The sequence below is a fragment of the Aquarana catesbeiana genome, linkage group LG11 (genome assembly GCF_042186555.1).
Source record: "Aquarana catesbeiana isolate 2022-GZ linkage group LG11, ASM4218655v1, whole genome shotgun sequence".
NCBI classification, from domain to species: Eukaryota; Metazoa; Chordata; class Amphibia; order Anura; family Ranidae; genus Aquarana; species Aquarana catesbeiana.
In genome coordinates, this window is record NC_133334.1 from 68,255,331 (window position 1) to 68,268,473 (window position 13,143).

The window sequence follows — 13,143 nt, forward strand, 5'->3', positions numbered from 1 at the left end:
CTTGAAGCGATGGTGCCATTGGATCAGCACAACATCCCAGCAAAAAACTTTTTCATAGAGGAGCGGTCAGCAGTGGCGGTCCTTATGTTCTCTCGGTACGTTTCCATCTAACAAATTGGTGTAAATGAGATTCTATGCCCATTGATAGTTGCATTGGGTTGCTGTATTCAGTTCAGAGAAATGTCTGATTCCTATAGATTCCAGCACTTTGCACATTAACCTTTTCACCTTTTTATGTTTTCATTTGCTCTGCTTGACCTGCTGTATTGGAGTGTCATTGTGTAAACTAACACCTTGCTCTTCTTCTTTTTCCAGTATTTGAACCTTTACCTCGGTCTGGATTTGTTAAGCCATGTCTACAGGAGAGGCTGACGTATGCAGCCATGTCAGAGTGGTGGTTCGAGTCCGTCCTCCGAATGAGAAAGAGAAATTGGCAAATTCAACTACTGTTGTCCAAGTGGTCGATAAAAACATTCTGGTGTTTGATCCAAAAGTAGAAGAAGTGAATTTTTTTCATGGCAGAAGCGTCACCAACCGGGATGTCTCTAAAAGGAAAAATAAAGACATTAAATTTGTATTTGACTGTGTCTTTGGTGAGGACTCATCACAGCTGGAAGTGTTTGAACAGACCACTAAGATTGTGCTGAACGGTGTCTTAAATGGATATAACTCAACTGGTATGTGTTACGTACTTCTGTGCTTTTAAATGGAAAGTACAGTGAATATTCATTGAGCACATTGCAGAGTTTTTGTACTTTTTGACATCCACACTTTTTTTTACATGCTTTCTCCACAACTTTGTTTTAGCAAGAGCTAATTCACACTAGTGCATTGATCTGCTTTTTAGCGCAGCTGTAAAGTGCAAGTCAACGCAAGGACACCTAGAAAACAATTTGTATCCTGTTCATACTACAACAGTGAGTTAAAATGTTAAATATATGCATATTAACACAATACAATGCAGGGCAATGCACCGCAAGTAAGAACAAAAAGTTTGCTTTGTGAATTATTTTCTCCATTACAACCATCTTTGGGGGATTGGAGAGTGCGTGTGTGCACAGAGCAGGTGCTTTCTAATCAGCATTTAATGATGTCAATGAATTTGTTGCCTATATTCGGGCACACACAATCCTGTAGGACCCCCAGCAAAAGGATTACAAGGATAATTGTAAAAAGAGGCCTGGGCTGGGGCAATCACAATTAGTGCTGTTTTGCTAGAGACTGTTTACCAAAAGACTCTCCAAAAATGAACATGTCTAAAATGCATTTTTACATGCGTTATTTGCGTTTTACTGCAAGTCCGTGTGAATTCAGCCAGAATACATATTGGCCTAAATTGATGAAGAAAAAAGTGTATGTGTATATATATATATATATATACACCCGGCCTTTCAGGACGTGCAATACGACTCGCACGTGGCATGAAGCCGCAAGCTGTCACAGAAGCTTTGGGCGGGCCGCATCGCTGGACCATGGGACAGGTGAGTGTTTTATTAAAATTCAGCAGCTACACTTTTTTTTTTTTTTTTTCTTATAGCTGCTGACTTTTTAAATAAACACAGAAACGGCTGGAACTTGTATGCATTAAGGTGAAAAACCTTTTTTGCTGCAGCGGACCCCCCCCCCCCTCCTTTTTTTTTTTTTTTTTCCTTTCCTGAGCCGATCGTTCCAGCAACGGGGACGAGCACAGCAGCTCCAGCCGCTGTCTCAGGTCCTCATTGGATAGATTGATAGCAACAGGAACCATTGGTTCCCGCTGCTACCAAATAAATCCAGTGACACGGGGGCAGGGGGCGGCGGGGACCTGTCCGGCTTTCTGTTTCAATGGACGCAGCAGCAGGACTAGGGAGCGCGCCCACACGAGTGCCCCCATGGAAAGCAGCTCTCTGTCTATAGACGTAGTAGCAGGACACAGGAGTGTGCCGCATGAGTGCCCCCCGAGGGGCACTCGAGAAGAGGAGGAGCCAGGAGCACTGCTGAGGCACCCCAGAAAAAGAGGACCGGGGCCACTCTGTGCAAAACCCTTGCACAGAGAAGGCAAGTATAACCTATTTATTTTAAAAAAAAAACCTTTAGGCCCCATTCACACTAGCGCGTTTTTTGATGCATTTTGCAGAAATGCACGGGAATTTTTTAACATGGGTTCCTATGGAACATGTTCACATCAATGCTTTTTTGTATCTCAGCGTTTTTGGAAAGGGTCGGGGACTTTTTTGCATGCAAAAAGCAGCGTTTTGCATGTAATGGTTTTCAATGGACAAGCATCAAAAACGCAAGTGCTGCGTTTTTGCAGCGTTTTTGATGCGTTTTTGGTGCGTTTTTGCCGTTTTTTTTTTTTTTTTTTTTTTTGTAAGACTGTAAAAAAAAATGAAAAAAAAAAACGCAAAACGCGGCTCAAAAACGCGGCAAGCATGAAAAAAAAACCTCCAAAAACGCTCAAAAGCAACATGCATAGGTGTGAATCGAGCCTAACAATCACTTTTAAGGCTCTATTCACACCATGGTGTTCCATTTTGCAGGTAGAATCGCCACAATTCAGAAACGACACAAACCTTGCGATCCCCACTATTTTAAGTGCACCAAATCGATTTTTGTGCGATTGTCGTCTGAAGAGATGCGCCATTCAAAGTAAAGGGGGTCGCAAGGACGTCCCGCAATTTGTGGCCTTTCAGAATCATGGGAAAAATCACAGCGCTTGTGCCCGCAAAATGGAGCGCCATGGTATGAATGGAGCCTTAGGCTTCACGTACACTGCTGCTGGTAAACAAACGTTTATGAGCAGTTGGGCATTTTTTTCAGCTGCCCCTGAACTCTCCTCTGTTGTCTTATCAGTGCATGTACACGGGGTCGTTTATAGTTGTTTCTAGGCAGTTGAGTTTGGAAGCATGAGGACGGATGTTCAGAGGCATTTGAAACGTCAAATGCCTGTAACAGCTTGTAGATGTGGTAACTCGCGTTTTGTCGTGTTTCGTTAACAGCCGTATTTTAATGGAGATGCATTTTTGACTATTTGGAGAGGGAAAAAAAATGTTTGTAAACGCAAACGCGGCTTGTAAACATGGCAAAACTGACGTTTTTTTAAATGTCAGTTACTATCTGTCAAGTTAAATCGTTCGGGAGAGGTTTCAAAACGACCCATGTACATTAAGCCTAAGGCTCCATTCACACTAGCGCGTTTTTTGATGCATTTTGCAGAAATGCATGGGAATTTTTTAACATGGGTTCCTATGGAACATGTTCACATCAATGCTTTTTTGTATCTCTGCGTTTTTGGAAAGGGTCGGGGACTTTTTTTCATGCAAAAAGCAGTGTTTTGCATGTAATGGATTTCAATGGACAAGCATCAAAAACGCAAGTGCACCGTTTTTGCAGCGTTTTTGGTGCGTTTTTGCCGTTTTTTTTTTTTTTTTTTTGTAATTTTTTTTTTAAGACTGTAAAAAAAAATGGAAAAAAAAAAAACCGCAAAAACGCCGCAAAAAAGCTACAAAAACGCTGCTCAAAAACGTGCCAAGCATGAAAAAAAAACCTCCAAAAACGCTCAAAAGCAACATGCATAGGTGTGAATCGAGCCTTAGTGGTTAAACTGTCCTCATTTACACACTGAAGCACTTTGAGCTAAAAGAACCAAATGATACATTGTTTATAGTTATCTCAGCACTAAGCAATGTTGTAATAAGCTTGGCCAGCTTTTTTTTTCTTTTTTTTTGACTGCTTTAAGCAGACAATGGCTCTGCAGTTGTTACATAGAATCGTGGAAATGCCGCATTTAGATCGTGAGGGTGGTTGATTTTTTTTTTTTTTTTTAAACGATTAATGGTACAGCTCTAGACCCACGCCTAAAACTTGTAGACAGCCTTCCCAGAAGAGTTGAAACTGTTGTAGCTGAAAAGAGTGGGTTAACTCAATATTGAACCGTAAGACTGGGATACCATTAAAGTTCATGTGTGCATGTAATATTGTGTGTGTGTATATAGCTATGAGATTATAGACACAGAAGTGACCTGGGCAACCCCCTTCACACTAGTGCACTGCTTCCTTCTTCCTTCTTCCTTTTTTTTTTTTTTTTTTTTTTTTTTATCTAGACATACAGCTTAGGCACAATTAATAGTTCAAAATATTCCCTATAACATAGCAATTCTTCACTTTTTTTTAAAGATTTTTATTATTAGTGAAAGTTTGCATTCTTTTCTTGGTTTATTTATCTTGGTTGGTTAACATTGTTCAGCTTTGAAAATTAACTAGTAGAGACTTTGGACGCCCTTCAAGTTTTTAATAAGGGAGTACAAAGGGGTTTTCTCTTTAACCCCTTAATGTCACTCAGCCATTTAAAGCGGCGTTCCACCCCAAAGTGGAACTTCCGCTCGTTGTACTCCTCCCCACTCCAATGCCACATTTGGCACCTTTCGGGGCGGGGCACAGGTATCCTGTCCCCATATCCGGGAGCCTCAGCCGCAGGTATTGACGTCACCGCTCGTGCTCCCTGGGGCCAGTAGGAGAGAGGAACGGAGCTTCGCGCATGAGCAGAAGGGTTCCCGGAGTTAAGCCATAAGGCTTCACTGCCGGGTTCCCTTACTCGCAATGGAGGCGACATGCACCCGACAGCTGATGAAAACAGCTGCGGTGCTGACATCGCTGGACTCCAGGACAGGTAAGTGTCCGATTATTAAAAGCTGCTGGCTTTTATTTTTTGCAGCGGTGGGCGGACCTCCACTTTTAAGTGGGCTTAAATGCCTGGGAGGAGGTGTGGCTACTGTATCTTGTGACCATTGTAACTGGCTTTTACAGAGGTCACATGATTGACAACCCATTCTGCAGGCACCTCATCAGAAACCTCCTTATTTTTTACAAATCAAAGGTGCTTTATTGGTATTTCACACTTAGAAAGGTTTGTTTATTTTTATTTTTTAAACAAACATGTCATACTTGCCTCCTCCTGTGCAGTTGGTTTAGCACAGAGTGGCCCCTGATCCTCCTCTTCTGGGGTGCCTCAGCGGTGCTCCTGGCTCCTCTTCTCGAGTGCCCCTCGGGGGGGGGGGGGGGGGGCACTCGTGCGGGCGCACTCCTGTGTCCTGCTGCTGCATCTATAGACAGACAGTCGGACTTGACCCTAGCCCTGTATCATTGGTTTTGACTGACAGCGGGAGCCAATGGCGGCGCTGATATCAATTTATCCAATCGGGACCAGAGACACCGTCTGGAGCTGGTGTGCTCGTCCCATGTTGCTGGAAAGACCGGGTTCAGGTAAGTAAAAGGGGGGGCTCTGGGGGGCAGCTGCATCACAAGAGGGTTTTCACCTTAATGCATAGAATGCATTAAGGTAAAAAACCTTGAGGGTTTACAACCCCTTTTTAATTATCCTAAGGAGAAAATTAAAGCTGAACTCTAGGTATTATCTTTATTGCAAACTTTAAAATGGTCTAGCTTGGACCGAAGTAAGTATGCATATCTCATATCTGAGGGGCTTCTAGGGAAGCTGGCAATCACTGTAGTAGTTTGTACTGATGGCTTCTTTCTTCCTGGTCCTGTGCCAAACATTTCCCCCCTCTGCATACTGACCATAAGGCTGGATTCACACCTATGCATTTTTTGTGCTTTTTGCATTTTGCAGATTTCCACTACAGATCGTGTTCCATAGGAAACAATGTTAAATGGACTCTAGTGCAAATCTGCAAAATGCACTAAAACTGCATAGGTGTGAATCCAGCCTAACATGACATTTTCTAATTTTCTACTTCATCAGGATCCAGACCCAGAAGATCATGGATAACACTGTAGTAGCCCTGACTACTACAGTGATTGCCAGCTTCCCCAGTGCCTCCTCAGGTATGAGATATTCATATCTGGAGTCCAGCTGTAATTGGTAATAATTTCCAGCGGGGGGGGGATGGATTTGTCATGAATAATACAAATTTTTACTGCTGACTTAAGTTTACCTTTAACAAAACTAATGCTAACCCATCCTCCTTTAGCCCTATTGAACTTATCTGTGCAAAAGCCCCCATCCTCAGCTGCTTACTTATGTCAGGAGTGTAGCTGTGGCCTTTTCTGACTTTTACAGCCTCCCCAGTAGAAATCCTCTTTAGCGCCAGCCATGCCTGCCGACTTGCATGCCATAATGTAAATTGGTATATTGTTCTTTTCTGCCACTTTTGTGAATTGCGTACTCCTACTATACTATACAGCCACTGGGTGAAACCACTTTTGAGACCATGCAGCTCTGCCTGCACACTGGTGATATGGTCCTGGTCTTCCCTCTTCTGAAAGCTTTCCTAAACCCCACTCTTCAGTCCCCACCACATCTTACATTGACAGAACTTTCAATTTTAATAGGGCCTGATCAACTGACTCACTCCTGTATATGGTATGCAGATGATTTAAAGATTTATTTAGAATTTTTTTTACTAAATGTATTAAATTTAAAATTGATAAGTGGGTTAAAAGCCCTGATTATTTACCTTTTTTTTTTTTTTTTTTTTTTTCCCCCACCTAGTTTTGGCTTATGGAGCTACTGGAGCCGGAAAGACCCACACTATGCTGGGCTCCCCCACACAGCCTGGAGTCATGTATCTCACAATGATGGACCTTTACAACCGAATGGAAAGCTTAAAAGATGAGAAAATTTGCAATATTGCTATCTCTTACCTGGAGGTTTGTACCCATTGTTATTTTTTCATTGATGTGTGACTTTGTGTTTTTTGTAAAGCAGTTATGGTTATATGTATCCTAATTTTTGAATGCTAAAAGATGGCTGCACACGTTTCAATCTTTTTATACTTTGTAATCCCCTTTTTAGGTTTTTCAACAATTATGTAGTACAAGGGCCAACTTGAAGGGCCCTTTCACACTGGGGTGGGCGTCGGCGATAAAGCGCCGCTATTGTAAGCGGCGCTTTACCGTCGGTATGCGGCCGCTAGTGGGGCGGTTTTACCCCTCGCTAGCGGCCGAGAAATGGTTAAAAACCACCGCAAAGCGCCTCTGCAAAGGCGCTTTGCCGGCGGTATAGCTGCGCCATCCCATTGATTTCAATGGGCAGGAGCGGTATACACTCCGCTCCTTCACCGCTCCGAAGATGCTGCTAGCAGGACTTTTTTTACCGTCCTGCCAGCGCATCGCTCCAGTGTGAAAGCCCTCGGGGCTTTCACACTGGAATGAAAGCAGCGGCACTTTCGGGTCGGTTTGCAGGCGCTATTATTAGCGCAATAGCGCCTGCAGACTGCCCCAGTGTGAAAGGACCTGAATACATTTCAATTAATATGCAGTTGTAAAGTGTGTGTGACCATCCTAAATTGTTCTGCCAATCCAAAAGTAATGCTTTAATTATAGGCGGAGTCTAGTGATCATCTGTGATCATCTTCTAATATGTCTTGGATGCTTCAGCCACATTTCTGCCCCTGTTCCTGTCCACCTGACAGTTTTGGTTGTTCCGGCATGCCCACTTGCGTTGTCCATAATGCTAAATAGAAAATCCATGGGGAAAAATGTGGGAGCCTTCAAGTTGGACGCAGCAGATGTGCAGATATCTCACCAATAGGGTTTTAAATATGGGATACTGACAGTCCAGTTTTTTTTTTTTAACAAAGGTAAATTTTATTGCAATCAAAACATACACATCAGTTTACAATATGTCATACAAGGAGAAGAGAAGAGGCATTAATGTATCACAGTTACAGAAATTATCTCACAGGTACTTGCATTTTCAGTAATTAATCATTTGAGGATTAAGTGGCTAGTGAATTATACAAGGTCATTTAGTGATTCGTTACCATAGGAAGAGCTCTCTCGCCCGAGCCAATGATTTCCGAATGGGCATAGTGATAACTGATCCCCAAAAGGGAAGGGGTTAGGGGCACTAAAGGAGAGTTGAAGATGGCCCGAGGGAAGGGGGGGGCCCGACAGGATCAGAAGAGAGAAGGGAGGGACCAGGAAGGGAGGGGAGCCCATAAGTAATATTTGCAGATTAGTATACATTAAATCCCTACTGGATTAATCTAAGGATCTAGTCCTGGGCTAGGTGGAGGGACCTCAAGCGAGAGGGATCCCCAGGAGTCAATCCATGAGGACCATATTTTATCGAATTTAGTCGGACAATTCCTCTTGATATATGTTATCTTATATAGTGGCAAAACAGCATTTAGGGTATTCCTCCAGGCAGTGACAGTAAGCGGCTCACCCGACTTCCACCTCAGCATAATCTCCCTTCGGGCATAGTACGTAGAGAATGCTATAAACAATTTGGTATATTTCACCACACCAGAGTCTGCCAGCACGTTTAACAACAATGCACGGGGGCACATTGGGATCAGAGTTTCCGCTGTCTGGTTGATGTCTGCCAGAACCTGCTCCCAGAACCCCTGCAACAGAGGACATGACCATGTCATGTGTAGGAAGGAGGCCTCCAGGTCTCCGCATCTTGGGCAGGCCAGAGATCTGTCGGGATAAATAGTAGCCAAACTGCTCGGCGTGTAGTAAGCCCTGTGCAGGAATTTTAGTTGCAGGAATTGGTCCCTAGCAGAGATCATGTTAGAAACGTATGGAGAGACACATGTCTCCCATTCCTCTTCCTCAAGAGATAGCAGGTCTTGTTTCCACTTCATAAAGTTTTAGTAAGTTTCGTGGGCTTGGAAGCTGTTGTATGAAAATAAATTGTTGAGAGGGGTGCTATCAATTTTTGTGGAAAGCAATCTCTCCACAGGATTCGACTCCAGGGTAATGCCCCCAGGAAACTGATGCTTTAAGCTCCGGGAATGTCATCAGCCTACCCCCCACCACCAAGAGTTTGAGTCCCACTATGCCTCTAGCTGCCCAGACCTGTGGGTCTGGCACACTACGTAGGTGAGGAAGATTGGGGTTACCCCAAAGAGGTGTCAGACAGTCAGTTTAACTCTCCAGAATTCGACTTTGCAGGAGTATCAGAAACTTGGTTTGACAGCTCAATGACTGGCTTGCAACTGTCCTGGGATACTCCCTTGTGTCAGAGGGACAGGGAAGGTAGAAGAGGAGGGTGGGGTGTGCCTGTATGTCAAGAATGATTTGCTAGTGAATACTAGGGGTGACACTGCTAATGGGGCAAGCAATGGAATCCCTGTGGATGGAGCTTCAAAGGGAAGAAACAGATTGGAAACTAATTGGGGGTTTGTGTTACAGGCCCCCTAACCTGAAGGATGCGGTCTTATCTCCTTTCAGTTAATGGCTACAGGGTGTTATTATAATGCGGGACTTCAATTATCTAGATATTGACTGGGCAGACAGAACTGCCACTCATTTAAGGCTTGTTATTACTTAAATGTTTTGCATTACAGCTGCGGGAAAAATGGGAGTGCTTGAAAAACATACTGTGTAATTGCATTAGCCAAAGAATTCCAAAGGGCAACAAATATACAACGGCTACACTTAAAGGCGAAATAGAGCCACAGCTTTTTTGGCTCTACTGCTCCTGTAGGTCACGGGAGTGCACTTCATTCTGCATTCCTGTGACCCTTATTTAGCCAACAAAAAAACTAAAGTCTGCTGTCGGCTGATATGACTCAGCCGATCCAAACTCTGAAGAGATCTCGACTTTGATGTTGTAATCTACCCAGATGCCTGGACCAGCTGCTGGTTCAGCCTCTCGCTGAGAGCCTGAGCCAGCGGCTCCCGCCCCTTGCACAAGTGGACGATCCATTGAGCACTGAACGGCAGACCAGAGAGTGGTGACTGACACGGTTATGAGAAAACCCCTAGGGGTGGGATTTTTAAGGCATTACCAAAAATCAAAGAGTATAGCTAAAAGAATTGTTTATTACAAAATAATTTTTAGACAAAGTACTGAACATGATTATGAATAAAAGAACAGAATACAAAATGAGTCTAGATACAATATCCCAGCCCAACGCGTTTCAGAGCTGATTGTTGTCTCCTTCATCAGGGATAACAGGATATATGGTCTATGGGATTCAAATACAAATAATTACTAGTAAATAGATACATCCACTTGATCACATACGAGAAGAACATGTATATATTAAACAACTCGCATCTAATTCAGTTGTATATGCATGAAAAATCCATGTTCATATTTAAAAACACTGTCACATGAGGTCCCTGATGATTCTTCCTACATCATGGCTGCCTACAGATGCAAATTTACAGTAAAAAAAAAAAAAATTGGATGGGGAAAAAGTGAACCAATTGTTGGGACTACACCCAGCCCAAAGGAAATTGGGGGAGGGGTATAGGGAGATCCCTGATAGAAAAAGCCATGGACACTGGGTCCTAAAAGAGGAATCCTGGAAATAAGAGCAAAAAGGTATAAAAATACATTATATACAGGGAGTACATGAACAGCCATGCAGACATACAGCTGTATGTTAATAAGTACTACCTAGCATATAAGATCACCATGGGATCGGGGCCTGAGAAGGATGAAGTTCAAAAGTGTGCTGAAAAAAGAACCCAAAGACAGACAGGACAAGCCACTGTTTTTATAGCCCTTGCAAGAAGGGTCAAAATTGCTTAGTAGCAGTGGGAAAAAGGTAATCCTATTCCCTTAATCCAGTAAGATTAAAACAAAAATCAAGCCATAATAATAGATATTAAAAGTAATAATATAAAACTGACGTGCTTCATGTCAGTTTAGGTAGAAGCTATCCCTCAAAGGTGGCATTTCAACAGATATCTAGCATGGTAGTTGGAGCTAATATAAAGGAGTACTTACTGAGGTTGAGCTGGAAACCTAAATGCACAGCACCGACTTGTCGTCCGAATGGCCCTGTGGCCAGTGGAACAGAATTGAGGTATAAATAACCCTGCTCATTTCCGCCGTACCACCCACCTGATGGGTGACAGCTGTGTACAGTCGGAATGAGCCAGGACTCCTGAAAGGCCCCCTGAGCTGCCCTCGCGCATGTGCGCCATTACATCACGCTCACACTCCACGTAGTGACGTCACACGTGAGCATCCCAATGACACAGAGGTGTCTCTGGGAGGCCACAGACTGACTGTTGTGAGGAACGACTACAAGCATTTAACATATTCTCCCTGGAGAAGAGACATTTAACAGGAGTTGCGCTAGTGATTTACAAATATCTCAATGGTGATTCTAACATACAGAGAAAACTATTTTGCTTCAGGTTGCTTAAGAGGACATGGGCTACTCAATGAAGTTTGACGAGAGGCAGTTTAACCTTAAACTGCGTAAGAGATTGTTTACTGCCAGAGTGGTAAGGATGTATTACTCTTTTCCACAGTTGGTGGTGTCAGCTGGGATTGTCAATAAAAAAAACAAAACAAAAAAAACCCAAAATGTATAGATGGGCATCTTGGCGTATGCAATTTACAGGGATATGGGAAATGATAGTGACATAAACTCGCACACACCCACACAGGTTGAGCTGGCTGGACTTGTGTCTTTGTTCAATCTTACCAACTATGTAAGGCCTCTTTCACACGAGGGATCCGTATGTCCGTTTTTCATCCTTCCGTTTTCGGTTGAAAAAACGGACATACATTCATCCCTATGGAGCGTCGGATGTCAGCGGTGACCTGTCCGCTGACATCCGACCCCGCTCCGATCCGAAAAGTGTAACGGAGGAAAAACCTACTTTTCCATCCGTGATCGGATCGGGTGACGACGGACACTACGGTCCGTCATCATCTGATCCCCCCATAGGGGAGAGCGGCGCTCTGACAGGTCCGTAGCTGCACAGCGTGCAGCGATGGACCTGTCATCTTCCTGCTCAGCGGGGATCAGCGGAGCGATCCCCGCTGAGCAAGCGGGTGTTTACGGGGCGGATCATCACTGATCCGCCCCGAGAGAAAGAGCCCTTACTATCTTCCAAAAACTGAACTACCAGTTTTAGATGTACTGGCCCTTTAAGAACTTTGCTTTATTTCCTCTGTATGTAACCATTTGTAGGGTCTGCTTGGCTGGTAAAGATATTGCTTTGATGTATAAAAATGTCCTTATTACAAATCTTTCTTTTATATTGTGACTTTCTTGAGCTCTTGTAAGAACAGCATGGATTCTCTTTAGCCCTCTTTTTTTCATAGCAGTAATCTATAATAGCGCTTTCATTTGGTACTTTACATCAAATCAACATAAATGTACTTCTAGAAGCCACTCTCAGCTGCTTAGCTGTGTATAGCTGTGTATAGAAGATTTACATCCTTATTAGCACAAACGACACATTGTTTGTAAGGAATGTAAGTCAGATAGCTGTTGTAAGCTGACCATGTTTTCATGAACTGCAGAATATAGCTTTTAGGAACAGCTATGTGTGTTGCATAGATTTCTAATGGCTAAAATTATGTCAGCAGCCTCCTGTCTAAATGGGGAGAGAGGGCCTGGATGGATACGTCTCATAGCCAATCTATTTACTGTACTTGTGCTGGTTATAGGGATTGTAATATGGCTGTCCAAACAAATTTCTGCCTATTTTTGTAGTTGGTCTACTTGCATGCATACAGATATTATTATTATTATTATAATACAAATAATACCCTCTTTATTTTCTTAATAGTTCAGAGGTGAAGGTTGCAGTTTATAGAAGTCTCCAGGTTTTCTTTATCAACCATTAAGGGATACAGGAATTTTCAGATTTTTCATGGCTGAGTTCTTGCTAAGTGGTTCTCCTGAAATAAGTCAATTTTTGCTGTGTTTTGTTTTTTTTTTTTTTTGTTTTTTCTTTCTTCAGTTAAGATACTGTCCCTCAAGTTGGCTGAGTGACTTGAGTGCTAATGTCGTCATTTGGTGAAGTATTTAGTTGTCAGATTTTTTTTTTTTTTCACCCTCTATGTCCCGTTGTGGAGATTTTCCATCACTTCCTGTCCCAAAGCCTAAACAGGAAGTGAGGAAATTAAGGGAATTCCTTGGGGGTCACCAGAACTAGTGTCCCCATTGGAAGGTTTCTCCTTACTTTTCTGGGGAGAACCCCATTTTGTGTTTGTTTTTTTTCCTTTCACTTCCAATGATAATGGTAAACAGGACAAATAGAGAGAATCTCCTTAAGGAGGCACATTCAGAAATAAAACCTGACAAGCATTTTAATCCCTCTCCATTCTATCTAAAACTGGAAAAAAATGTTTTAACTTTTAGCTATGCTTTAAAGCAGGGGTCTCCAAACTTGCTAAGAGAGTACAACACTTTCTCACACTTTCTCTCCGAG

At 43.0% G+C, this 13,143-nt stretch overlaps 1 protein-coding gene across 1 annotated transcript in view; it reads left to right on the forward strand.

Annotated features, from left to right (window-relative positions):
• KIF18A (kinesin family member 18A) overlaps window positions 1-13,143 on the forward strand; it is a gene marked incomplete in the record, with an annotated part of 168,537 nt that overhangs the window by 4,154 nt on the left and 151,240 nt on the right. The window contains 2 exon segments of the mRNA XM_073604534.1: window positions 316-677; window positions 6,491-6,648. Coding sequence (XP_073460635.1) covers window positions 353-677; window positions 6,491-6,648 — 483 coding nt within the window.